The sequence below is a fragment of the Neophocaena asiaeorientalis genome, unplaced genomic scaffold (assembly GCF_003031525.2).
Source record: "Neophocaena asiaeorientalis asiaeorientalis breed wild unplaced genomic scaffold, Neophocaena_asiaeorientalis_V1.1 scaffold404, whole genome shotgun sequence".
NCBI classification, from domain to species: domain Eukaryota; kingdom Metazoa; phylum Chordata; class Mammalia; order Artiodactyla; family Phocoenidae; genus Neophocaena; species Neophocaena asiaeorientalis.
In genome coordinates, this window is record NW_020172589.1 from 27409 (window position 1) to 54257 (window position 26849).

A 26849-nucleotide genomic window follows, 5' to 3' on the forward strand; every position below is an offset into this window, starting at 1 on the left:
GAAAGGCTGTGCGGTGGGAAGGGCAGCTGGGGGAGTGGAGGGTGGCAGGTGTCCACGGGTCGGGAGCGGGGCCTGGGGAGGTGGGAGGGACTTCGGCTTTTATTCTGAGAGTGATGATGAGAAGCTACTGAATATTGTCACGAGAGAGAGGCATGATCCAATTTTCATTGCAAAGAGCTCCCTTTGGCCGCGGCGAGGAAGGAGGGAGGCCTCCCAGGTGCCTGAAGGGGTCCAGAGCAGAGAATGAGGGTGAGACTGGGGAGAGGCGCTGGTGATGGAGCAAAGGGGACTTTTCAAGGTCTATTTAGGAGACAGGACTTGTCGTGGGGAAAACTGAGGTGTCGGGGCTGCCTCCCAGGATTTGGGATGGGAGCCTGGCCCATGGCAGGAAGCAGAGTGACAGCTCTGGCCTGGATGTTCATGGGTCCCTTGCCCTGACCTCAGTCATCCCAGGACCCCCGACCTTGACACTGAAGCCTACAGAGCTGGTGCGGATTCAAGGAGAGGCTGCCCAGATCATATGCTCAGCCAGCGACGTTGATGTCAACTTTGATGTCTTCCTCCAACACGGAGACACCAAGGTCAGTCCCTGGGGAGTCTGTCCATCCTTCTGACATGCCAGGCCCTGCAGGATGCAGTCCCCAGCCCCACCTCAAGCTGGCTCTCTGGGCTGAGGGCATGGTCCAGGCCCAGAGAGGGGAGTGGACTCACCCAAGATCTCACTGCCAGTCAGTAGCTGATCCAGAAGCAGGACTCGGGCTCGTGCCACTAAATCTTGTGGGGGTTGATGGGAGGAGGCAGTACTCCACCCTCTTGACCCATGACCTTTGCCCCAGCCTGTAGACAAGAGCCACATGTCAGCTCACTTCTGACTTAGCAAGGGGTTCCTAGGCCACCTCTGAAGCCCAGGAATGTAAGAATCCTTTCAGAAAAACTCTGGAGAGAGGACGGAGAGGGGCTTTTCTCAGGAGGAAATGGCATTCGGCTGCTTCTAAGAACATCCTTCCTCCTTGTGCCTACCGTGTGCCAGGCTAGCCCTGTGCCATTTGCCTGCTCCATCTCACTTACTCTACAACCCTAAGAGCGTGGGGCCAATGTCAGTCCCATTTTGCAGATGAAGAAACTGAGGCTCAGAGTTCAGTCCCTGCCCAAGGAGAGGCAGATAGTAATTCTTAAAGGCTAAGAATTAGAAACCAGATCTTTCTAATTCCTAAACAACCTCAGTATACCATTTCCATTCCTTCTGGCTGCAGCTCACAATCTCTCAACAATCCGACTTCCATGACAACCGTTATCAAAAAGTCCTGACCCTCAACCTCGATCACGTAGACTTCCAAGATGCTGGCAACTACACTTGCATGGCCACCAATGCCCGGGGCATCCACTCCACCTCCATGGTCTTCTGGGTGGTAGGTAAGCATCAGGGTGGTGGGGAAGGGTCATCAGGGATCCTGGGGTGAGGGGGTGCATAAGGGGATTGAGAGAGAGGGAGCTGATGGCAGGGAAGGAGGAGACATTGTTAGAACAGCTCGCTAGAATCCCCTTTTTCTGGGCCTGGTTAAGGAGCCACGACACTGACAGCTCTCCCAGGTCCCCCGCCCCCTGCCCCAGAATCCCTCCCTCCCGCCTTGGAGGTCCCACAGTGCATGGCTGCATCTCATTCCAGCATCATTAGTTCTGTTTGGGGATTGGTGTCCAGTAGCTCCCTCCTGGGCTTCACTGTTCACTCATTCATTCCTTCCTCCATGCCTGGGAAACCCACATCACAGGGACACGTGAACAGACAATGACCACCCAGTGCGGTCATGGGGGAAGTGTGGGGTGTCCTGGGAACACCAAGCGAGACCCCCCAACCAAGGCTTGGACAAAGTGGCCTCTAAGCTGGGACCAGAAGAATGGAGGTGGGTTAGCCAGGCAGAGGGGTGGAAAAGGAAGGGGAACAGCACTGCTGGCAGAGGGAACAGCATATGCAAAGGCTCAAAGGCGAAGAGAGCAAGAGCATGTGAGACATCCAGAGAAGCTGACAACAGCAGGGACATGAAGGGGAGGCGGGGGTGGTCACAGGAAAGCAGTGCTGAAGGTAGTATCCGAGGGCAAATTGGGTGGGGAGTTTGCATCGTATCCGGTGGAGGTCATTAAATGTGTTAAGAGGAGAGCGATGAGATCAGATTGCACAGAGGGTCCACTGTGTGGTGGTCAGGAACCCACACTCCTGGGGCACATTCCAACCCGGCTCCACCAATGACTTAGGCAGGTTCCTTACTCTGTTTCCCCATCTGCAAAATGGGGATGCTAACAGTAACTGTCTCATAGGATTGCTGTGAGAATTAAATGAATATGTGAATATATATATATTTGAAGTACCTAGAATAGGACCTGGCATACAGTAAATGCTAAGTGTGCATGAGGAGATGTTATTTGAGAAGGCTCAACCCTACGCCGTGCGGATTGGACGGGAGACTAGAGCCTGGAGACCCATGAGGGCGGTTAATGCAGTGGTCCAGGCTAGAGATTGCAAAGGGTGCTGGACCACGGCAGCGGCCCAGGAGAGTCTGTCATCCAGAACGATTTCGGAGGGATGATGGACCAGACTTGGTGACTGCTGGGATGAAGGGGTGAAGGATAAAGGAGCCAAGATGGCTCCCGGGTCTTTGAACAGAGTGATTGGGTGAGAGGCGGCAACAGCCACTGGGCTGAGAATCCAGAGCTAAGGGGAGTTTCTTCAAGGTGCGGACAGGCTCTGAGTCATTTCAGTCTGGCCACACCTCGTGTGTTAAAAGTTATGGGAGCCCGAGGGGAGGCGGGGAGGGGGGATCAAGGAAGATCTTACTGGGAAGCTGACATTTGAGCAAAGACTTGAGGTGGGTGAAGGACCAAGCCATGTAGAATCTTGGAGAAGAGAGCTTCAGGCAGAGGGCAAGCAATGTTGTTAAGGCAGGTCCATGCTCACCACATGCAAGGAGTAGGTCAGCCAGTGTGACTGGGCTGGAGCTCAAGAGGAAGAGCGGTAGAAGTTGAGGTCAGAGGTGAAGGGGAAGGTCCCCGTAGATGTGGTACCTAATGAATGTGTCATCTCAAAGGGCAGCAGAGGGCACCATGCTAAGTGAAATAAGTCAGAGAAAGACAAATATTGTATGATATCGCTTATATGTGGAATCTAAAAAAGTACCACAAACGAATGAATATAACAAAAAAGAAGCAGTCTCACAGATATAGAGCACAAACTAGTGGTTACCAGTGGGGACAGAGAAGATGGGAGAGGATTAAGAGGCACAAACTACTGTGTATAAAATAGATAAGCTACAAGCATATGTTGTACAACACAAGGAATATGACTACTAATTTATAATAACTATAAATGGAGTAAAACTTTTAAAAATTGTGAAGCGCTCTGTTGTAGACCTGAAACTTATCAAATATTGTACATCAACTATACCTCAATTAGAAAAAAAAAAAGCAACAGGAATCCAGAGGAAGGAGAGCTCCCTTTGGCCTGGAGTGGATGGGTGGAGTCTCCCTAATGGGTACAAGTCTTGGAGAATGAGAAGGATCTAAATAGAAGAGAGGAAGAATATGGGGTTCCTGGTGCAGGAAATGACTTGAGCACAACATCCAAGGTTGGAATGACTGTGGTGTGTTCAGGGGACATGAGAACATCGAGATGGGTGGAGAATTGTGTGTGTGTGTGTGTGTGTGTGTGTGTGTGTGTGTGTGTGTGTGTGTGTGAAGTGGGGACGTGGCTAGGTGTGCATAGGAAGACTTGAATGAGAAGAGCCTTGAATGCCAAGCTGAATAGTGGAGGTGATGGGGAATCACAGGGAGCTTTTTGAGCAGGAACAACACAGGGTAGAAGAGTGAATTTTAGATTTCATAGAATTGAGTGAGAAGAGGAGCCCTGAGAGATCATCTGGTCTTTTTGCAAAGCCTTGGGATTTTAAGAGGGTATTAGAGTAGCTTCCATGAGAGGCAAAGAGAGGCTGAATGGATGGGGGTTTTTGCACCTCTCCTTTGCCTACAATTCAATCAGAGCAGCTTGATTTTAATTCATGCATTTACTTAGAAGAAACCAGCCAAGGCTCTTTCAGTTATAGGTACTAGAAATCAACTCAAACTGGCCTAATCAAAAGAGGAATTATAGCCAAAACCCCCATGTATATGAGCTTCTGGTTTCATTAGATTTAGGTGTTCAGGTGTGGACAAGAATCTGTTGCTTCCCAACTCTTAGCTCTTTCTTTTTCTTGCGGGGCAGCACCAAGTTTGGAAACCCCAGTGGAATGAAAGCTTCTCTTTCCCTCGAGTTCCAACAAAAATCATGGAAATTAGAGTCATGGACTCACATGCCTAGCCCCAAAATCAATCACTGGTCCCAAGGGGACAGATTACCCTGATTGGCTGGCCTGGATCACGTGCCCACTTTAGAGCTGGATATGGAAGCTGCATTGACTATACTACTACAGAAAAAGGGGGAAATGGGTGAGAGCGTATGGGAAAAAAAAAACAGACTTTTTTTTTAACTGCTAGAAAAATTTCCATGAAGTTATAACAACATAGATATATTCAATCTCTTCGTTATATAAATAAAGATGTAGAGGTGCCAAGGAGAATAGGAATTTGCCCAAGTTGTCCCAGGAACTCAGTGAAGAAGAGAAGAGTTTGGAGCCCTGGGGGTGGTGGGAAAAGAGACGAGAGAGGGCAAGTCTGGGTTATGGGCGGAGTCTGTGTGCCTGGCACATGGTAGGTGCTCAGGGAGGGCCCAGCTGAAAGACTGGCTCGATGGGTGGATTGCTAAATGAACACACACACTGGGGTATCTTCCCACTAATGCCAGATCTCTGTGCATTCTGCTTTCCAGACAGTGCCTACTTGAACTTGACCTCTGAGCAGAACCTCCTCCAGGAGGTGACCGTGGGTGAGAAGATAGAACTCAAAGTCAAGGTGGAGGCCTACCCAAGCCTGCAAAGTTTTAACTGGACCTACCAGGGACCCTTCCTTGGCCACCAGCCCAAGCTCAATTTTGTAACCAACAAGGGCACATACAGGTATCACCTATTAGCTCATATCCGCATAGCGCACAGCCAGATGGAGCAGTTCAGCCAGGAGTCAGGACACTTGGGTCCTATCTCAACCTTGCTGCGTGACCTGGAGCGAGTCCTTTCCCGTTTCTAGGTCTCATTTTTCTTGACTATGTCGAACCTCGATATCAGTCATCAGCGTCTGAGATGTAGATCAAATTAGTGTATCCCTCTGTCCTATATCCTTGGAAAATCCAATGTCCTCTTCAAGAACTACCATTTCTTGGGGGCATGCATTCTGATGGTCACCCAAGGTCTCGATCTTATGCCTCCTCTTTTGTGACTAATCCAAATGCAGAAGACAACCCCCCCCATGATTTCCACTCATAGTCACACACCTAATAGCAATCGCACGACGTATCTGCCACATACACAGGTTTGGGGAATAGAGGGAGTTAACATCTCTCAGTCACAGATATATCAGAAGTTCTTTAAAAGCCTGTGGTCATCCACCCCTGAGAATTTCTCACCAGCTGTGCTCTTCTCCACAGGCTCAGAGCTCTTCTTATAGAGTGCCGTGTGACTCTGCATCCTCCCGTCTCTCCACTCCCAGAATCCTGCTCATCCCACATGCACAACATTTTAGAAATCTCTTTTTCTTGTCTCCTGTGGACTCTGTCCTCGGGGTCTTACTTCTTCATCCAAAGTGACCTAACCCCAGGTAGTTTTCTAAACAAGAGAGTTTCTTCCCCAAGGAGGAACACTGATACCAAGTGTGAAAATAATAATTTCTTTACCCTGTTCTATTTGAATGAGAGGGTACAGCTCCATCAAGGGCAGCAAATATGTGGTGTGCGTGTGATAACTTCCCCTCCCTCACTCGTGACAGAGACCCTTAATTGATTTTTTTTTTTTTTTTTTTTTTTTGCGGTACGCGGGCCTCTCACTGCTGTGGCCTCTCCCGTTGCGGAGCACAGGCTCCGGACGCGCAGGCTCAGCAGCCGTGGCTCACGGGCCCAGCCGCTCCGCGGCATGTGGGATCTTCCCGGACCGGGGCACGAACCCGTGTCCCCTGCATCGGGAGGCGGACTCTCAACCACTGCGCCACCAGGGAAGCCCCCTAATTCATTTTTGAACCCTTTCCTAATTCATTTTTGAACCCATCCTGCCAGATGCAGCCTCAGAGTCCTTCTCAACACAGTCTCTAGGCTATATTTCCATCATAACTGGCTCATGAGAGGAGACCTGTTTGCCATCCCTGGGCTAGATAATCCCTAGACATCTTCCGACTCCCAAATTCTCTGGAGTTCTCTTCCTAGCTCCAGAAGCCCAAACCTCTTTGATTCCTGGATTCTTGTGTTGTCGATCATCAGAATCAACAAGGATGTTCCCTTGTCCTTATCTTCCTCTTCCCAGTTCCCTTCTTGTCCTTTCCGGCCAGGATTTCTAGCTTCCCCTCGTCTAAAGCAGAAGTTCTGAATCTGGAGTCTGCAGACCCCTGGAAGGAGGCTGGTCCAGGGATAGGTTTCAGGGGTCTGTAAGCGACAGGGACACTGTGGAAAGGAACCAGGGAGATGCCCTCAAACATAGTAATCTGGGGCCATTCAGCACAGGGCAGATAAGCGTGGGCACCAAACAGCCCACGTGATAGGTGTGTTCATAATGGTGATTTTGACTCATGCAGAAAGTTAAATTCTTTCAGTTTAAGAAGGAGATGTTAGTTATCTCAAGGATTGCTCTCTGAATACCATGGGGTTTAGTCTAGTAATGGCTGCAGATATTTTCCAGTAAAGAGACAAGTGCCTACAATGAGTCAGGCACTCTATCAGGCACTCTGAGTATATATCCCTTTAGTCCTTAGGTTGAGTGTGTGGATTAATTACTGTAAGTGTCACCCTTACAGAAAAGGAAGCAAAGGATCAGAGAGGTTAAGTACTTGTCTAAGGTCACACAGCTAGGAAATGGCAACATTAGGACTTGAGCCCTGTTCTCTGGAGCCCATGGCTACATCCTGCCTCTCTCCCCTCTCAAGGTTCCTCTTGGCAGGGTTGGCGCTTTAGGGATGGAAGCTGACCTGGGTGCTAGCGTCTTCAGCAAGGATTGTTTAGCCCAGTGATGGTGGTGAAAGTAGGTACATTCATTGGGACCTGTGATGTGCCTCCCAGTGCTGGCATTTTACAGACATCACGTCTACTAAACCTCAGAACAAAAGCACTTTACGGATGAAAGAAGCAATTAAGGGAATCGGGTTGGGGGTTTTTGCGTGTCTCAGGGGCACTCAGACTGGGTACTTGGGTCAGCCAAGACCTTTGTGCCCCGGACACTTTACCAAAAATAAATCCCTTATAAGGTGGTTGTCTGAGCCCACTGTCCTCACCCCAGATGGCCTGCTCCTCTCATGCAGGTACACCTCCACCCTCACCCTGCTTCACCTGAAGCCCTTCGAGGCCGGCCACTACTCCTTCCAGGCCAGAAATGCCAGAGGCGAGGAGACCCTGACCTTTGAACTCACCCTTCTATGTGAGTGATGGAGTGGGGCTGGGGACATGGGGTTCCTGAGGCTGCTGGGATGGCTGGGCTGGTGGAGAGAAGACTCAGTGTCGGGTGGTCAAGCCAGGAGGCGGGCCTCTGGGGCTGACTCCTCCCTCCTTTGCCCCTCCCTCTGCCTCAGACCCCCCAGAGGTAGAGGTCACGTGGACCCTCATCAACGGCTCTAAAACCCTGCTCTGTGAAGCCTCAGGGTACCCCCAGCCCAATGTGACGTGGGTGCAGTGCAGGGGCCACACGAACAGGTACGCGGGCTCTGGTTGCCTTCCTCACCTGGGCGCAGGGGCCGGGGCAGGGGCCGGGCACCCTGAAACTCTGAGCTACATTCTGTTCTTCCCAGATGTGGTAAGACCCAAGTGCTGGTCCTGGACGACCCAAACCCTGAAGTCCTGAGCCAAAAGCCCTTCCACAAGGTGACCGTCCAGAGCCTGCTGGCCACTGGGACCTTGGAACACAACAGGACGTACGAGTGCAGGGCCTACAACAGCCTGGGGAACAGCTCCCAGGCCTTCGGGCCTGTCTCTGTAGGTGAGCCTTTGACCCGCCTGCTCCAGGCCAAGATGGGAAGGAGGCCCAGGAAACTGCCCCACAGCCCCACCCCTGGGAACCAAGGGCCAGAGTTCCAGTGCCAAGCAGATCCCAGCCATACCGAGTTCTAGCTCTCTGCGTGTGACTCCAGGGCCCCTCCTGACCAAAGCTCTCCTGAAGCGGCGAGATGGGGGAGTCTAGGACCCGTGGGGCTGGAAGTAGTGGGGAGAAGGGCAGAGGGGATGCAGACGTGAGATGCAGAGAGAAAGCAGCTTGAAGCAGCTACAGCCGCATCTGGCCCCTCTCCTCACATTCCTGCACTTGAACTGACTCATTAGTTCATGAGTGTGTATTTGGGACTCACTTCGTGCAGGGAGCAGTGCCTCCCCGGAGCGTAGTCCGGTGATGTGAGCAGGCGACAAATGAACAGTCCCCTCACCCCCTCCCCCAATCCCAGGGCCGGCCTTGACAGCCTTCTCCATCCCTCCCAGATTCCCTTCCTGCCAGAGACACAGTCCTATCCATTCAGGGCCACTGTCCGGGGCGGGGGTCACTAACACAGCTGCATCATCCGTCTAGAGGAAGAGGCATCTTTCTCTGCGTTGCACAAAGGCTGCATGTGGGTTAGTTCTCTGATTCTGAGAGGCCCAGGGCTGCACAGGCCCACAGAACCCTCAGGTCTCTAAAAAGCAGATTCAGCACCCACCGTGTGCCAGGCCCTGGTGAGGTTCTCTGGGCCCAGAGAGGACAGAGTGGGAGCCTCTGCCTGGCTCACAGGGGGCCCGCAGGTGCCCCAGCTGCTGGCCTTGGAGCAAGTGGGGCTGAGGCCCGATTCCACATGCCGCTGCCTCGGCTGCTGTCTTGCAGCTGGTGGTCGTATATCACAAATAATAAAGCCAACATTTTCTTGAAGGCTCACACTGCGCCAGGCATCACGCTAAGCCCTTTGCAGGCATTATTTCAGTGAACTCGCACACCCCTAGGAGGTTAGTCCAGTCTTCCTTCCCCCCTGGGGCGTGCTGAACCTGAGGCTTAGAGACAAGTCACAGGTTCAACTGTCACACCTCCTAAGTGGCAGAGGTGAGGCTGGGCCTCAGACTCATGCTGCTGATCTGGGCCAGGACGTGGAAATTATGTCCTTCCAAACACATCAAGGGAACTAGGGCTGTTGATCTGGGAAGAGGAGACCCCGGGTCCGTGAACCTGGCTTTCAGACTCCCAGAAGGGCTGTGTGGTCCCAAAGGGCACTCGGGGAAGCTGCAGGGAAATGCTGGGGAGGCAGATTTCAGTCTAACCTCTAGAAGGTCTTTCCATCCGAGCTGGCCGGAGGTGTAGGTGGTAAGTCTCCACACTGGGGGAGGGTGCAAGTCATGGCTGAGCCCCAGGCCAGGCTGCTGCAGAGGCTCCTTGCACGGGCAGTGGGTGGGCTGCGTGACCTGAGGGGCTCCGCTGGCCACAGAGGCGGCGAGTCTGGGCAGGGTTTGGAGCTGGTCACGAGCAGTGCTAGAGAGGTGGTCCTCCCTGCCCCCGGCTGGGGGAGGGTCTACGGGCTTCCCGCTGAGAGGACTCCTCGTTCAGTCAGTAAGCATTTATTGGGCACCTACTGAGTTCCAGGCAACTGGCCTGTTCCAGTGGGGAGCAGGTGGTCTCAAAGGCCCTTTCTGCTGCTCACTCCTCTGCCCCACCCTTTCCAGGAGCCTACACGCAGCCCCTTGATGAGCCCCTCTTCACGCCGGTGCTGGTGGCCTGCATGTCCGTCACGGCCTTGCTGCTGCTGCTACTCCTGTTGCTTTTGTACAAGTACAAGCAGGTGAGCCTGGACAGGGCTGGGGGGCGGCCAGGCACCCGAGTGAGCCAGACCCTGGGGCAGTGCCCCCAGGCTGTGTGGATCCACCCTTCAGCCCCGTGAATACGAATTCGTCTGTCAGCCAGTCATTGAACCAACAGCCCTTTAATGGGCGCCTGCTGTATGCCAGTGTCAGTGGCTGGGTGAGCCAAGACTCGGAGCCTCTGAGGTTTTGCCCTCGTAGAAGTCTCTGTCTAGTGAGCTGGACGGTTGCTAATCGAATAGCCACGGAAATGAGGGCGTGGATCACAGAGAGAGAGATGCTACGGGGAGAGCCGTGGCCGTTGGGGAGAGCATGAACATGGGAACTTGTCCCAGCTGGGGGCTTCCAGGGACACAGAGAGGGTATCATGGGGCCAGGCCTGTGTCTCTGTCAGGTGGCAGGTAAGTTAGTGGAGGGGAAGGCCTGACCATCATCGTCCTCGTCATTTAATATGATTATTAATCAAGTCTGCACGTTGACGTTTAGTGCACTGCCTGTCACCCTGAGTGCTCAGCGAGTGATGGCGATTTTAGGGGCATTGTTACGAAGCATGTTACCTACATCCCCTCATTTACTGACCTCAACAGCCACGGCATGTGGGTAGTATCACTACCCCATTTTACAGAGTTGGAAGCTGAGGTTCTGAGAGGTTGAGACAGTTGCCCTAGTCTACAGCCGGTCAATGGCAGAGGCTGGTTTTTTAAAAGCCATTTTGTAAACCCATGGAATCATCTTATCTTACCCTCAAAACAATCTAAAGGCAGGGACTAGGGCAGTCAGCATTTTACAGTAAGGAAGCAGGCTCAGCAAGGTTGAAGGACCCGCCCAAGAGTCCCAGTTGCCTTGCACCCCAGAGCCTGTGGCCTCCACCACTTAGCCTCCCTGCCTCCCTACATAAAAGACTACTTCTGGTGCAGTCAGGCACTGGGAGGGCCAGGCCAGAAGGCTGTGGGAGGCCAGAAGTGGAGGGATCTTTTCTGGCTGGCAGGGAAGGGAGTCTGCTTGGAGGAGGTGGCTTGGCGTGGGTGGGACAGGCCTTGGAGAACGGGGTAGGCAGCCAGGGGGAGATGAGATTCAGGGAAAGGATGTCTCTGGGGGAGAGGGCGCTGTGTACAAAGAGGCAGGTGGGGAGAAGACCAAGGTGAGTTCCGGAAATACTGATGCCTGGAAGAGGACCCAGGTGGGGACAGGTTGGGGGTCTGAGGGGTTGGACCCCATCCTGTAGGTTCAGCAGGTGTGAACAAGGGAGTGAGGTGAGTTAGGGGTGAATAACCCACCTTGTGGGCTCCTCTGCTGCCTTCTCTTCCCCACACCTGCCTTGTGGGTTTTAGTGTGAGTAGAGGACTTGGAGTAGATAGGTAGGTGGTATGTGGGGGGTGCCTCAGGGGCCCACGGGATGCCCGGTGCTTATGTCAGCACACAGCATGAGGAGGCAGCTCTGAGTGCAGAATCCAGGGCCCCAGGTCAAGTCTTCAGGGATCTGAGTCCTGCTCGGACACTGGTTTGCCATGAGACCTTGGCTGGGTGACTGCCCTCTTTGGGCTTCATGCAACCTTGGCGGGTGGACTGCCCGCTCTGGGCCTCATTTTCCCCACCTGTTCGTGGTGGGGTGGGTGACCTTTACAGCCTCCTCCTGTGACATGCCAAGAGGCTGATGGTCTCGTTTAAGAGCCAAGGGTTGGGAGTTGCATGGATCTGGGTCTGAATCTTGGATGGGCCCAACCTCAGACAGCCCTCCAATCCCAAGATGCACGAGCTATCTTGAGTTTCCCAGCCAACTTCCTCCTGGGTCCAGGGTGTGCAGCATCCATTCGGAGCACTGTCCGTGCCCACCACCCTGCTGAGTCCTCTACACGCCGTCACCTCGGTGAACCTTCAGCACAGCCTGGTGCGGGGCTGCCATTATCAACACCATTTCACAGATGGAGAGACAGAGGCTTGGAGACACCAATGTTCCTAGAGTCCTAGAGCCTGGCAAGGCGGGATTCAGACCCAGATCCATCCAACTCCGCCCACCTCCGGGGACAGGACTTCACTCACTGTTGTGGCCTCCCGTTCCTTCTCTGCGCAGCTCTGTTGCAAAGTTCTTCCTTATATGGAGCGGAAAACAGCCTCTCCGTCCCCACAGAGCCGCCTCCTCAGCCCTGCAGAGATTCTAGAGAAGGGCCCAGTTCCCCTCCAGCCCTTTCTGCCTTGGGCCGCCCAGCCCCCTTGGCCAGCCATGGTTTGGGGACACCTTACGCTCTCTTCACGGGACCACTTTTGGAACACGTACTCTGGTCACCTCTTATCCCATTTACGAAACTGAACTGGCCCCTGAGCTGACCCAAGGCCAAGAGAAGGAGGACATCCCAGGGGTCAAGATGGCCACGCCCTGCCTCAGGGCTTGTTGTCCAAGTGTCCTCTGCTTTGCTCCACGGGGTTCTGAGTCTTGCCCCTTCACTGGGGACTCAGCCTGGCTTGTCCTCACTACTCAGGCCTGAGGGGAGGGGTGGCCCCGCTTGGGGGAAGGGTTGCTTCTGTCTCAGGGCTGACTCATCGCCTTTCTGGCCCCCAGAGAGACCACAAGGGGGGCCAAGGGGGAAGAGAAAAGGGCAGGAGTCAGCAGGCTGGAAGGAGGAAGGACATGGGGAAGAAAGGATGATGGTGATGGGGAGGACCGAAGGAGACGGGGAAGCCACTGGAATTCTGGGCGTTGGAACTGAGCTCTGGGGATTGGGAGGTATATGGGGGAAGCACAGGAGGGTCCCCAAGATTTCCAGTGGAAACTGTTCAGATCTCCCCCTTCCTGAGACAGGAAACATCTGCCCACCCAAAACAGCAGGCCTGGATGGGGAGTTGTGGGGACTTTGATGATTCCATGCCTACCTCGGTCACCAAGGGGAAGTGGCCTGGGCCTGCTGTGAGGATTAAGTGAGATGACGAACGTTGAGTGTGGAGCCCAGCACCCACTCACAGGAAGTGCTCGGGAGACGCTCACTGATAGCATTATATTCCGAGGCTGCCCATCCTGGCCTCCCCATTAGGGTTCTCCTTCAAAGGAGAGGCCCCTCTGGGTAGAAGCCCCCGGGAGTTACACAGGAGCCCTGTCTAGGGATAGCAGAGGCTGAGCAGAGCTAGTGTCTGCTTTCCAGGAAGAGGGGTGGGGATGCCTGAGGCAGGCGTGGGAGAGCTGCGTCGTCCTCCAGGTATCAGGTCTGGGATTCAGAGAGAGAGCTGAAGTTCCAGCCAGATAGCCAGCTCGCGGTGGGCTGGCGAGGGGCCAGAGGAAGGAGAAGTGGCAGGGGGGGAAAAAACAGCCGTCACCACAGTGGCTCCTGGAGATGGAAGTGGCCAGGCGAGGTCAAGGAATCCCTCCCGGTTCTGTGTCCATCCTTTGCGTTGGGAAGGCACCCACACACAGGGTTTGAATCCTCGGACATTCAGGAAGTCCTCTTCCTGTCCCGTTTCAGACTATCTGCTGAAACTGTAACATGGATGTCCTTAGGTTCACCGCTAGTCTCTCGTCCTGAATCAGGACCTGGAAATTCTTCCTCATGTCTAACTGCAGTCTTTCCCCCCGAACTACCATCTGGAAGTCCTTCCCTATGGCTATCTGGAGTCTTTTCCCTTAACCTGGTGAGACTTGTCACCTCCTCCCCAGCACCCACTTTAGCTCCCCCTGCCCGAGTTGGGTGCCCCATGTAGGAGCCCAGCTGCTAATCACAGCCCAGCTGGTCCCTGTCCCCCGCAACTGACCGGAAAGAGAGCTGGACTGCTGACCCGAGGCCTCAGTGTCCTCCACCGCCCCAGCCCAGCTTCCACTTTCCACCTAAACTCTGTCTGCCATCAGCACTTCTCATGGGTACCCCTGGCATGATGCCCCCATGCAGCTGCCACCAGGGGCAGGAAAGAGAGAGGCAGCCACTCCTCCTCAGCTTAGGCTCTGCCGCCAGCTGGCTGGTTGGAACAGCACGGAGAGCCTGAGGGGAATGCGGGTCCTCCAGACGCCCGCTTTCTTGTACGTGGGGTCTCTCTCTGTTGGTCCTTGAGCAATGTAGAGTCGGATGCATCACTCGCCTGCATCGAGCCTCAAAGGGTTCACCTTGCGCTTCGAGAACTCATTGCAGCCCTCAAGACTTTCCTGCCTCCAGAACCGCCCCCCCCACCGCTCCCCTCCAGCCACACGGCACCTTCCAGTCCCTTAGACTCGCCAAGACCTTTCCCACCCCCAGGCCTCCACTCCCTGCACCCGCGAAGTGCTTCCCCTGCTGCTCACGTGGCCAGCTCCCTCTCGCCTCCTCAGGGGCCCTCCCTGACTTGTGTGCAGTTGTCCCCGGCGCTCTCTGTCCTATTACTTTGCTTTCTTATCTCCATAGCACTATTCGAAAATTTCCTACTTATGTATCTGAGTCGATTGTCCGTCTTAGCAACTAGAATGCAAACTCCAGGGGACAGGGACTCTTGTCAAACTCTGAATCAACGATGCCTGAAACAAATAGGTACTCGGTGAAATATTTGGATGGGAATAATATTCAGCCTTAAAAAGGAAGGAAATGCTGACATAGGCAACAACGTGGACGAACCTTGAAGACATCACGCTAAGTGAGATAAGCCGGTTACAAAGGGACAGAACCTGCATGATTCCAGTTCAATAAGGTACCCGGAACAGTCAGATGCATGAGATAAGTGGCTGGGGGCTCGGGGGAGGGGGGAACAGGGAGTTGTTGTTTAGTGAGCACAGACTTGCAGCTTTTCAAGATGAAGAGAGTTCTGGAGGTTGGTTGCACAACAGTGGGACTGTATATAACACTACTGAACGGTATGCTCAAAACTGGTTGGGATGGTAAATTTTGTTCTTACCACAAGTGAAAATAAAACAGACAAGTAATAATTGGATGGGAGGATGGATGGATGGATGGATGGATCTACAGTTCCACCCTCCCTCCTGGCTCAGGAATTACCACATTATCAGAGCTGTCAAAACCCTCAGAGGTGGTCCTGTCTAAATCTTTCAATACACAGGTAGGGAAACTGAGGCTTGGAGAATGGACGGTCCCATGGTAAGGCCAAGCCAGGCAGGGACGGGGCTCTCAGTGCCGTGGGCATGAGATGACACAGCCCCTCTCACCACGTCGCAGGCCACACCGACCTCCTCCCGCTGTGCGGTGGGACTGCCCAGCCCCTGTCCTTCCGGGTCGGGATGATGTCCAAGATCCACCTGCCAGGCCCAGCTGACCCATTGCCTCCTCCCTCTCCCTCTGCAGAAGCCCAAGTACCAGGTGCGCTGGAAGATCATTGAGAGCCACGGGGGCAACAGCTACACCTTCATCGACCCAACCCAGCTGCCCTACAACGAGAAGTGGGAGTTCCCCCGGAACAACCTGCAGTTTGGTGAGCCAGGGTCTCAGCACCCAACACTCCCTCCTGTCACAGGGCCAGCGTGGGTGGCAGGGAGCCTGTGGGCCCTTAGGTGCCCTGGGGCCTAAGCAGGCTTTGTGTGCGGCAGGTAAAACCCTTGGAGCAGGCGCCTTTGGGAAGGTGGTAGAGGCCACGGCCTTCGGTCTGGGCGAGGAAGATGCTGTTCTGAAGGTGGCTGTGAAGATGCTGAAGTGTGAGTGCAGGAAGCAGGTTTGGGGTAGCGGGTAGGAGGTGGTATATGCCAAGGGAGGGTCTGTTCTGTTGTCACAAGGGCATCACCCACATTTTCGGCCTGACAGGGCCTGCGGAACAGAGCCTGGGATCGGGGGTGAGGACTCTCGGCTTTCTTTGTGAGCTCCCGGCTCCCTCTAACTCCTGGGTGTGGAAGGGCTTCTGCCTGAGCCTCGAAGGGGCTCAGGGGCACAGAGGCCATCCTGGCCTATGGCCTGGCCACAGGTTGGTCTCCTGCCACCCAAAATCAGCTCAGTAACAGGCCATCTCTCCTCTCTCTCTCTCCCCGTAACTCCCATCGTGTGTCCTCATTTCTCCTGCCTCTTTCGGCTTCTGATTGCTTTGGGGCTCTGGGTCCCCTCTGCTTCGCTCCCCTGGGCGTCTGTGTGCGCGGCTCTCCATGTCCTGCCGTTTCTCTGTCTGTGGGACCTGTGGCCCCATCTCCCAGCCACGGCTCACGCTGACGAGAAGGAGGCCCTCATGTCGGAACTGAAGATCATGAGCCACCTGGGCCAGCACGAGAACATAGTCAACCTCCTGGGAGCCTGTACCCACGGAGGTAAGGGGCCCTGGCAGGCATGGGGGCCCGTCGTGGTGGGGCCTCTTGGGTGTCTGAGGGTCCCAGGGCTACCTCACTCCATCTTCCCCTTCCCGTCTCCACAAAGTGAAGGTGGGATCCCTGTCTCAGCAACCCTTGAATTCCTAGGCCAGATGCCTGGACTGGTCAGAAGCTGCTTATGGGTGACAGGCGGTTCTGTGAGATCTGCTCAGTGGCTCTCAGAGATGGGTGGGCATCAGAGTCACCTGGAAAAGGAGAAAAGAGCGCAGATGCCTGGGCCCTGCTCCAGGGAGTCTGACGCTATGGGTCTGGAGTGAAGCCCTTCAAATCTACCTTTTAGGAAGCCCCCACTCAAAGAGGCTTGGACACTCACCACAGGGCCCACAGAAGTGCCCCAGGGCCTGCTGGGACTCTCAGTCCACTCCAATCTCTTCTCCTGTAGCAGCTCTGACTGGTGTGGAACTGTCATAGATTTCCTTCGAAGAAAGAATTATTCAGCTACAGTTTTTTGGAGGTTCCTCTGCTTTAGACAGTTGGGTCACTGAGGTCACCCAGAAAGCAGAGAGGGCTGCTTATAGGCAGGCAGGATTAGAACCCGGGGCTCCTGAGTTCCAGTCCAGGTTCTTATTGCCCCCGCCCCATGTTCCTGTCCACATGGGGTGGTGTGTTAGGGGTGCACTGACCCCACTCTTGGCTGCTCTAGGCCCTGTCCTGGTCATCACTGAGTACTGCTGCTATGGCGACCTACTCAACTTTCTGCGAAGGAAGGCGGAGGCCATGCTGGGACCCAGCCTGAATCCAGGCCAGGACCCCAAGGCAGGCACCGGCTACAAGAACATCCACTTGGAAAAGAAATACATCCGCAGGTTGGTGAAAGACAGGAAGGAGGCCAGGACTGGGAGGTGGGGCCCCCATGTCTGTCCCCGAAGTCAGCTCAGGGCTGCGTGGCTTGTGTGGCCCTCACCTTCCCGTTGGTGCTGTGTGGAGTAGCCACCCATATTATGTGGGCAACTCAGTTCTCCTCCTATTTATTCCCATCATCCAACAAATGTTTGAGCCCCTGCTATGTTCTGGGAGTATTGAGGGCAAAGATGGGCCGCTCATAGTCTGGTGGAGATGGGCATTAATGAAATCATTATCTTATCATACGTAAAAGATCAACCAAGATCCATCCGGGGCCCTCGCTAGCGATGGGCAAATCTTGGGGATAATGGCCCTGTTTCTCCCATAGCATGTGCTGTCGGGGGCTGGAGGGCACCCATTCCACTTTTGAGTAGCCATGCAGAAGTGGGATAGAGTCTTTCTGGCGTTGAAAGAGCAGGGGCAAAACAGCATAGCTGTGGCCAGGTCCCTGGTCCACTTGGGCCTCAGCTTCCCCAGCAAGCCACCAGGGGTTGAACCCCTCAGGGTCTCTCTGCTCTCTCGTTCTGTAATGCTGTGATTCCTGGAAGCCACCCAGAGGCAGATGGACAGAGCCACATTGGGGAACCAGAGAAAGGAAGTGGCCTTTGTGTCACACATGAGTCAAGGGCAGAGGCGGAGCCTGGCTGGATTCTGCTCTGTTGACTCCTTGTCCAGTGCTCACCTGAGCTACACTGATCTCCTGGGAGTCTTGGACTCGGGGCTTGTGAGGCTTCAGGGCCAGGCTGCTGGGTCAGAACAAGGGTATATATACACTGGGCTCCTATCCTACCAATGTCAGCTACCAAACCAGGGGAGGCAAAAGGGGAAGGAGGCCATTTCACTCCACCCAGTGACCTCGAGTATGGGGGCTGGCGGGATTTTCTCTGATTTTCTGACACCCTTTTGAGTGGGTGGCTCACACCGGGCCTCAGCAGGCTGGAAACTCAGGCCAGAGCAACTCAAAATGAGAACTGAAGTCAAGTATTAGCTTCCATCTTCAAATCTACAGATGGGGAAAGGATTCCGAGTCGGGTGATTGCAAGGGCAAACGGCCTGTGAACCAGTCCTTAATGAGATCCCAGGCTACATTAATAGAAGTACACTTTCTAGACCAAGGGAGTGGATAGTTTAATGGTCAAACCATAAATAAAGCACTAGCTTGTTTTTCTGGGAACACGAGAGTAAGGACATCGTCAAGGTGCACAGCTGTATCACAGAGGGAGCAGGAGGTGAGAGGTCCAGGCTCCTATCTGGTTGGAATATTAGAAGCAGTGGTGGCTATTCAATGCGGAGCAGTGCTTCTCAACCTGAACAGCCACCCGAAGCACAGGCTCACAGGCTTCTGAGAGCTGTTAGGAATGTACAATCTCAGGCCTACCCAAACCTGCGGAGTCAGAATCTGCATTTAAATAAGATTCCCCAGGTGATTCGTACGCACATGGATACGTTTAAGCAGCACTGCTCTAGACCAGTCCTCAACTCTGGCTACACACGGGAGTTGCCTGGATTAACGTGTAAGTGGGAATGACTGGGTCTTACCCCTAGAGTTTCTGAAGTCTTTGGTTTGATGGTCTGAGTATCTGGAACTCCCTGGGTGATTTTAATGTGCAGCCAGAAGGGAGAGCCGTGATGTAGACAAGAGGGCTCAAAGAAGGGGCCCTGGAATATGCTCGAAGTCCTGCTGGGCTGTTCCAGAGAAGAGGGAGATGCTTCTGGAGGGCAGAGTGAGGACCAGGAGGAGGAATAGCCCGGGGGCAGATCAGCATTAGGAACAGTGGAGAACTTTCTAACAGGTAGAGCTGCCCAAAGAGAGAACAGGTGGTAAGCTCCCTCACTGGATGGCCAAGCAGAGGTCACTGATCAAAGGAGATGTCAGAAAGGGAAGTTCAAGTTGACCCTGAGGTCCCTTCCTTTCTCTGCTGAGTGGCTGGGAGAGGCCTGAGCTGGGCAGTGCAGTGACAGGCACTGACCAGCCCGCGGTCCCCTCTCCTATGCAGGGACAGCGGCTTCTCCAGCCAGGGTGTGGACACCTATGTGGAGATGAGGCCCGTCTCCACTTCTTCATCAAATGATTCATTCTCTGAGCAAGGTGTGGAGGAGGTATCAGGGCTGAGGGAGACGAGAGGGGCTGCTTGGGTTGAGGTGGGGAGGCCGCCCTGACACCTCTCCCCACACCAGACCTGGACAAGGAGAACAGGCGGCTGCTGGAGCTGCGTGACCTGCTCCACTTTTCCAGCCAGGTGGCCCAGGGCATGGCATTCCTCGCTTCCAAGAACGTGAGTCAGAAAACAGGTCCCTATGATGTGTGGTCACCCAGGGTGTGGGGGGCGGGGGGGGCAGGGGCAGCCAACACCCCGTGAGGCTGGATGGATGAGGACAAGGGGGAGAAAAGGGAGTGTGTGAAGGGGGCCGTCCTCCTTACAACACAGGCCTGGGAGTCTAGAGCCTGAATGCTGGCTCTGCCGCTTGCTGTGCGGCTTTGAGTAACTGCTGAACCTCTCTGAGCCTAGGTTTCTACACCTATGGAAACGGGCACAATCGTAGAATGGCATGAAGGTGGAATTGGGTTACAACGTGTGCAGATGCTTAGGGAAGGGCCTGGAACGGCAGGGCCCTGAGGGTGGCAGCTCCTGCTCCCGTTAGGAGCCCCAGGGCTCACTGCTCCTGGGCCCGTGCAGACCACCTAGCTCTGAGGCAGCTCCTGCCACGCAGGGCCCGAGGGCCAGAGTCATGGTGGTTTCTCAACACTGACTGTATGCCCACATTAAGTTTTCCTAGACCTGGGTCTTGGTAGAAGGTAGGGACAGGATCCAGGGTACAGGACCAAAACTGATGCCCACTTCCTCGAGGAGGACCCCAAGCCTTCTGGGTGGGGTCCTGGCTGTTCCTCCTGCACCTCGGGCTCAGGTAGCGGGGGCGTCAAGACTAACCCTACAGTGCTTTCCCTCAGTGCATCCACCGGGACGTGGCAGCCAGAAACGTGCTGCTGACCAGTGGCCATGTGGCCAAGATCGGGGACTTTGGTCTGGCTAGGGACATCATGAATGACTCCAACTACATCGTCAAGGGCAACGTGAGTGCTGGGAGGGCTGGGCCAGGCTGGAGAGGGGTGGTGACCCAGGGTGCAAGGTGACTGGGGTCTGCTGTGCCAGGCCCGCCTGCCCGTGAAGTGGATGGCCCCAGAGAGCATCTTCGACTGCGTCTACACAGTTCAGAGCGACGTCTGGTCCTACGGTATCCTCCTCTGGGAGATCTTCTCACTCGGTAAGCCGCTGGCGCAGTGCAGGCTCAGCGTGGGGCTGACTGGTGCTTGGTTACCCACGGTGTCCTACACCTCGTGGAGGATGCTAGTCCAGGACACTTGGTGGTCAGGGCAGAGCAAGGGCTGCTAAGAGTGCAGGGATGGGCGAAGTATCTTAAAACCAAGCGTTGCAGCTCCAGAGTGGGCGGGGCACACCCCCTACCTCGACAGGCACTCCCTCCAGGAGGTTTCCTCACCTGTCTGCTTGTGCAGTTGCCAGTTTCCTAGAACGCTGTTTGCCCTCACTCTCTGAAACATGCGTGTCTTTGAAGATACAGCTCCCATTTCTGGAGCACTAGGCACAGGAAGTTGGGCTAAGCCCTTCAATGTACTCCTCTACCAAGCTCTTATTCCAAAGCCTGTGCTGGAATTTTGTGGGTGTGATGAGGCCTGGCTGAAGACTTTCAACGTCCTAGAAGCCTAAGCCGTTTGCAGTGCCCGGCATATAGTAAACACTTGTTAAGCGGAACTGCTGTTCTATTATCGCAGTCCAGCTGGGACCCCGCACACCCAGCCCTGCCAAGATGTGTGGGGGAAGGTGACGGTGAGCACTGGATATGGTCTTTTCCATGATCCTGTCCTTTGCAGGCCTGAACCCCTACCCTGGCATCCTGGTGAACAGCAAGTTCTATAAACTGGTGAAGGACGGATACCAAATGGCCCAGCCCGCGTTTGCCCCAAAGAACATGTAAGTGAAGGACCCCAGGGAGGAAGAATACCCCAGGATTTGTTGGAAGTGGATGGGAAGGTGTGTGGCCTGTCTTTCCTGTCCACAACGTTCCAGGGTCAGGCTTCCACTTGCCCACAGTGGACTAAGACACCTTTTTATCAACTTCAGGGTTTCCACTGGTTTCCCAGGTAGCACGGGGTGGGGGGGACATTCTCAGAGGGCTCTCAGCTGGGGCCGGCCCTAAGACGGATGATGGATGTTTAACTCAGACTCTGTTGCTATGACCTCAAGAGGGCTCTCTTTCCTTCCCTGTCCTGGAGCTCTGTGGTGGCGGCCAGCCTCTCACTCAGCATAGCCAGCCAGCCAGCCGCTGCAGCCTCTTAAGTGCCTCACACCAGCCAGCCCACCCCAGGCTCCTCACTGGCTCCCTGCCCTCACCACAGCCTTCCCCCACACTCGCTGGCCCATCTCACCCACTGCATCTTTCTCCAGCCACTGTCTCTCCACGGCTGCTCCCTAGATGCCACCCAAGCGCTTACTGCCAAGGTGGGTGCACTCAGCCAGCTAGCTCCTCAGCCACTTTAGTCCTACCATCAACTGGCCTCTTAAACCTACCTGCAGGCAGCAGGAGCGCCCCTTCTTCATCCTAGGAGCTTGGGCAAAAGAGCATCTCTGAGCTTTTTTCCTCCTCAGTTACCACGCCCATTTTGACAAAAAGCCCCTTTTCCCGGGGTTACTGGAAAGATTAGATAATGCACACCAAGGACTTCGCACTGGCTTTGTGCAAAGCTCACTTCTGACTTGGTTTTGGGACCTCTGCGAGGCAGGACCCTGGAGTGTGTGTGTGTGTGTGTGCGTGCACAGACATGATGAGTCCCAGGCCCACAAGTAGCTTCTGTCCTGCCTCAGATACAGCATCATGCAGGCCTGCTGGGCCCTGGAGCCGACCCGCAGACCCACCTTCCAGCAAATCTGCTCCCTCCTTCAGGAGCAGGTGTTAGTGGATAGAAGAGAGCAGGTGAGTGGTGCCAGGCTCAGGGTGGGTGGCTGGTTAAAGCTGGGCCTGACTGATCAGTTCTGACCATCCCCTGACATCCCCCCACCCAGGACTACAGCAACCTGCCAAGCAGCAGCAGTGAGCCGGAGGAGGAGAGCTCCAGCGAGCACCTGGGCTGCTGTGAGCAGGGGGGCATTGCCCAGCCCCTGCTGCAACCCAACAACTACGAGTTCTGCTGAGGAGGTGACCCCAGGGATGCACTCTCTCCCCTCCTCCGTGGACGGGGCACCACGGGAAGAACACAGACTGTGCCCTCGGTCATTTCCCTCAACAGCCCCGCTCTGAAACTCGGGACTGTGGGAGCTACAGGAGGTTGGAGAGAACCCCACTCCCAGGGCCTGAGCCATCACTGCCAGTCAGGGGCTGGGGCTCAGCCCCACCCCACCCCCGCCAGTTCTCAATGCTGTGGCCTCATGTGTGCTATGCCAACTGGGAGAATACCCAGCTCACTCTTAGCCTGTTCCCACTTCCTCCCCTCCTTCCCTCCTGTTTCAAGGGAAAGGGATTGGTTTTGTGACTGAAGTCCCCAGGAGCTGCCCAAACCTTGGGGAAAAAACAAGGCTCCCTGGCCCTTAGAACACCTGCCGAGTGGATCAAGGAGAGCAGGCCAGTGCTCAGGGCTGCACTTGGTTCAGGCCCTTGGAGCAGGGTGACTCCTTTGTACGAATCTAATTGTCCCTCTCTGCCCTCTAAGCCTTCTCTCCACGGCCCCACCCACCCTAGGTCTGGTATTGCTGCAATGAGCCAGGTGGCAGCTAAAGGTTGGGGTGCTCTGTCCGGCCCCGCCCTCCTGAGCTGGAAGGCAGGGGCCCCGTGTGGCTGGCCACACCAAGCAAGCAGCACACACTCCAGGTTGACTCATCATAACTAACAGTCACGCTGTGGGATGTCTCTGTCAGCATTAAACTAACAGCATTAACACAGCTGGCCTCTGGTCTTGGTGCCATGCGGATTCCCGGGGACCTCCGTCCATCTTTCCGCGGTGAGTGCCCAACCCCACTGAGCTGCATACAACGAGGCTGGAATGGACTCTTGTTGCACCCAAACCATATAATTAACTTTATTCTGGTCGGGGAAGAGGGAGGGAAAAAAAGCCACCTATTCCACTCCTCTCAATAAATTAAATAACACGGCCAACTCCCGTGCCCTAAGCAAACTTTGGGCACTTGAGCCAGTCCTGCTGTTTCCTTACGGCCCAGTCTGCTTACCCTTCACAGAAGGGAGTTTTTCCTACTGCCCCCAGGTTACATCATGCTCACGGGCCACATCCCCTCTGTGATGAGGGTCCAGAGAGGATGCAGGCTGCAGCAGCAGTGACCAGGAAAGGAGGAAGGGGATCCTCTTCCTCAAAGCTTGGGGCAGGGAGGCTAGGCCTGGAAGAGAGCTGTGGCTCACACTTTCTCAGCTGCCCCTAGATGTGGGTGCAGAGGGAATGCATTCCTCCTCTGGGAGAAGGACCCCTGGAGCTAATGAAGCCCCCAAGGCCCCGAGTCAAAGGCAACAGGCCGCAGGGGCTGGAAACGGTGTCCCTGGGTGGGAAGGGAAACCTCCTCAGCAGCCTTAGCCAACCCAGGACCTCCACCCCGACCCACAGGCGCCCCTGGGAAGCCAGCAGCTACCTGCCTTCTCTCAGCCTCCCTGCCCCTTTACTGAACATATGGTGCCACCCAAAGAGTGTCCTGGTGCCTGTCCCGACCCCCAGAAGGCTGAGAACCAAGGACCCTGGGCTCCACCGTGCTCAGGAAATGGAAGCTCTTTGGTCAGTCCCAGCATCAGAGGCTGGTCCCCTGGATGGATCTGCCTCGGGCAAGGGCCTTACTATGGCTTGAGAGAGATGGTGCGGTCCCTGCACCAGAGCCCGGCTTACTCTGCAGCTGTGGCCACCTCCTCTTCCTCAGCGTCCTCCTCCGTCTCCGTCTTGATCTGAGCAACCCCGAGGCGGTACAGGGTGTCTCGGATGACCACCTCGCCAGGCTGGCAGCTCTGCACAACGTCGTGGATCTGCCGGTTGACAATCTCGCGACTAGTAAGGAAGTCCACGAGGCGGTTGTAGAGGTAATAGTGGGTGGCATTGTCAAAGGCAATGGGCCGCTGGCGGACGCTGTTTGGTTTGCTGTCTGCAAAGGAGGACAGGATGGCCGCGTAGGGCGCCAACTCAGGACACAGGGCCAGGGAGTGGTGCCCAGCACTGGGGTCGCCAGGACTGGGCTGTGTGCCTGCATGGACGATGCGCCGTGTGGCAGTCTTGGTGACCGGGTGCTGGACAGAGTGCTCAGCCTCCGACATATCCACCGTATAATGCTGGTCCAAGAGTTCCGGGCAGGACACGCTCTACAAGGGAGATGATAAGCCACTGTGAAGTGAGGGAAGATTAAGGTCCAAGCTGTGTGACGGGTGAGAGTGAAAGCTGTGGGTGAGCCAGCTCTGCTTAAATCCTACCGTCACCACAGAACACGATTCCCGGGGCAAGTCCAAGTCCCCCTTTCCTCCTCCCCTGTGCCTCCGTTTCCTCGTGTGAGAATGGGGACAGTAACAGTGGCCACCTCCCAGAGCAGATGCTGGATTACCTGAGCTAATATTTATATCTGCCTAAACAATCAGACTGGGGCTGCAGGGGAACAGGAAGGAAGTGGTTCCCACGGAGGCTCAGATGCCTCACACCAACCTTACAAACCCAGTGAGCCCCATGGACTAAGGCAAGTGAGGACAGTGAGGGCCCCTTCCTATTACCAGTCCTAACGTCTCTTCTAGCCAAGGGCCTGTGCCCGTGCTGAGAACCACAGCCTGATACAGCGCACCAAGACAAGGAGACCAGGGCTCTGCCATTCATCTGCTGTGTGACACTCGACAGGTCCATTTTCACCTCGGGCTCTTACTTTCCCCTTTTAATTAGAGGAAAGGGGTTGATACGGTCAGCGTTTTCTAAGCCACTGTGCCTCTAGATCACAACACAAGGAGTGCCACGCAGCATATTCGGTCAAAGCCAAAACAGGGCTGGTCTGGGCCTTTAGTATGTCAGCGTGCACAGTGTCCTCAAAGGTGGCAATTTTCTAGGCTTAACTGCAAGGTGACCCCCTTGACCCCAAGATACCTGGGGTCACCCTGGGCACCCTAAATGACATGCTGTGGCCTCACACACACGCATGGGGTGGGTCAGTAAAAATTTGTGGAGTAAATGCTGGTTCCAGAGCACTGAGACAAAACACTGGTGGAGAAAAAAGGTGGTGGATGGTTCGCAGAAGGTCTTCCCAACGAACCAGGGGCATGCGTCCCAGTTCCTCAGAAGGGAACTCACCACAGGCGGCTCCGTGGGGCTAGAGAAACAGCCCTGATTCCTCCCCCACATCTGGTTGGTCAGCTCTGGGTAGCAGAGGTCAGCACACAGGGCCACTGGTGTGGCCATGTCGACCACATACACAGGAGGCCAATGGCGGGAGGAGACGAGCAGATCCACATGGTCGAGGGCACTCTCGCCCCGCACAAGATACTTAGAGCCACACACCACCTGGTGGGGAGATGGAGTACAGCACAGGGTGAAGAAGCCAATCTGCTGACAGACCGAGTCGGGTCCACTCGCTTCCTCCCAGGAAGATGGACAATCAGGTTTTATGACTGAGGTCACGCCCTCCTGCCAGAGCCCATGACATTCTGCTTCCCTCCTACTTCTGGCCCTAAACGAAGTCGCCAGCTCACTGCAGCCTGGGAGAAGAGCTGGGAGCATCCGAGCCTCAAATGAGGCTGAGAGATCCCCCCCATCCCCACCCACCAAGGCATCACCTCCAAACCCCACCCTCCACATCACCCCACCAAACACCGTCTAGTCCAGTGGTTCCCAAGCTGCATGGCACCAGCAGCGAGGAGGAAGTTCCTGGGTCCCACTCAAATCTACAGGATTAGCCACTGAAGGGGGAGTCTGAGCAGCTGTACTTTGAGCAGACCCTGATGGTGCTGTCCAGACGAGAACCCCTGATGAAGGCACAGCCTTCCTCAAATCCCCCAAATACCACTCCACTGCTGGGCAGCTGTGTGTCCACTGGAGAATTCTGCCTCTACCTCCCTACCTTCACACCTACCAGTCCTGGCTATCGCCTCCAAGTAATACCACCGGCCCACGACAGCCCCGAGACCTATAGCTCTCACATCCCTGTGTTGTCCAGTGCTTCTCCTGAGATGAACCCCAGTCACATGAACACAAGGCTCTGAGCAGGCTCTGACCTGCCAGGGGTTGTTAAAGGAGTTGACGACCTGACTCTCTTTCGACAGCTAGTCGCCCTGCCCCACTCAGTGAAGTGGAGGCTCTGCGAAGCCGTCTTCCCCATTTAGCCCTGTTCAGGGGGTTTTCTACCCTGGCATCTTCTTGGATTGGGACGACTGGGTCCCACCGGGCACAGCCTTCCCAGTGCTATCCTGGCGCCTACCCTGTGCATGCTCTCTACGGGCCTAAGGAGTGATCTTCTTAGAACCCAAATCAGACCATTTCCCATTCAAACCATCCAATGGGCCCCTCTCATCACTCTCAGAAGAAAACCCAAACTGTTGCTCTTGCCTCCAAAGCTCTACATGAACTGGCCTCCGGGGACCCCTCCCCGCTCAGGACATAGTGGTCACATCCCTTCCCAAGCTTACATGGGGCTCTCAGCCTCCTCTGGCTGCCCCACAGACAGCAGGTCCCTCTCCGCTACTTTCTATCTCTGGTCCTTGTCTAGTTCCTGCAGAGCTGGTGCCACAAGCCACGGTGACTTTCTCTCTCAATAGAATGACATCTTCGCTGCTCACCTCTGTACCCTCAACAGCTGATGCAGGGGCCAGCGC

The 26849-nt window shown here is 55.1% G+C and overlaps 2 protein-coding genes across 5 annotated transcripts in view; one reads left to right on the top strand and one right to left on the bottom strand.

The window, feature by feature from the left end:
• The window catches only part of CSF1R (colony stimulating factor 1 receptor), a 29737-nt gene extending 6777 nt beyond the window's left edge, over positions 1 to 22960 (top strand). The window contains exons 4-21 of the mRNA XM_024738277.1: positions 445 to 581; positions 1254 to 1413; positions 4853 to 5039; positions 7417 to 7532; positions 7684 to 7804; positions 7900 to 8087; positions 9782 to 9897; positions 15163 to 15289; positions 15405 to 15509; positions 15996 to 16106; positions 16810 to 16972; positions 19007 to 19098; positions 19188 to 19285; positions 19960 to 20082; positions 20162 to 20273; positions 20899 to 20998; positions 21890 to 21998; positions 22088 to 22960. Of these exons, the coding sequence (XP_024594045.1) occupies positions 445 to 581; positions 1254 to 1413; positions 4853 to 5039; positions 7417 to 7532; positions 7684 to 7804; positions 7900 to 8087; positions 9782 to 9897; positions 15163 to 15289; positions 15405 to 15509; positions 15996 to 16106; positions 16810 to 16972; positions 19007 to 19098; positions 19188 to 19285; positions 19960 to 20082; positions 20162 to 20273; positions 20899 to 20998; positions 21890 to 21998; positions 22088 to 22216 (2294 nt within the window). The 3' untranslated portion in view covers positions 22217 to 22960. The remainder of the gene's footprint in view (positions 1 to 444; positions 582 to 1253; positions 1414 to 4852; positions 5040 to 7416; positions 7533 to 7683; positions 7805 to 7899; positions 8088 to 9781; positions 9898 to 15162; positions 15290 to 15404; positions 15510 to 15995; positions 16107 to 16809; positions 16973 to 19006; positions 19099 to 19187; positions 19286 to 19959; positions 20083 to 20161; positions 20274 to 20898; positions 20999 to 21889; positions 21999 to 22087) is intronic.
• Positions 22961 to 23189: 229 nt separating this feature from the next.
• HMGXB3 (HMG-box containing 3) overlaps positions 23190 to 26849 on the bottom strand; it is a 59421-nt gene continuing 55761 nt past the window's right edge. For all 4 annotated transcript variants that reach the window (XM_024738275.1, XM_024738276.1, XM_024738274.1 and 1 more), the window contains 2 exons: positions 25333 to 25542; positions 23190 to 24368 (listed from right to left, as the gene is read on the bottom strand). In XM_024738275.1, the coding sequence (XP_024594043.1) occupies positions 23901 to 24368; positions 25333 to 25542 (678 nt within the window). In that variant the 3' untranslated portion in view covers positions 23190 to 23900. The remainder of the gene's footprint in view (positions 24369 to 25332; positions 25543 to 26849) is intronic.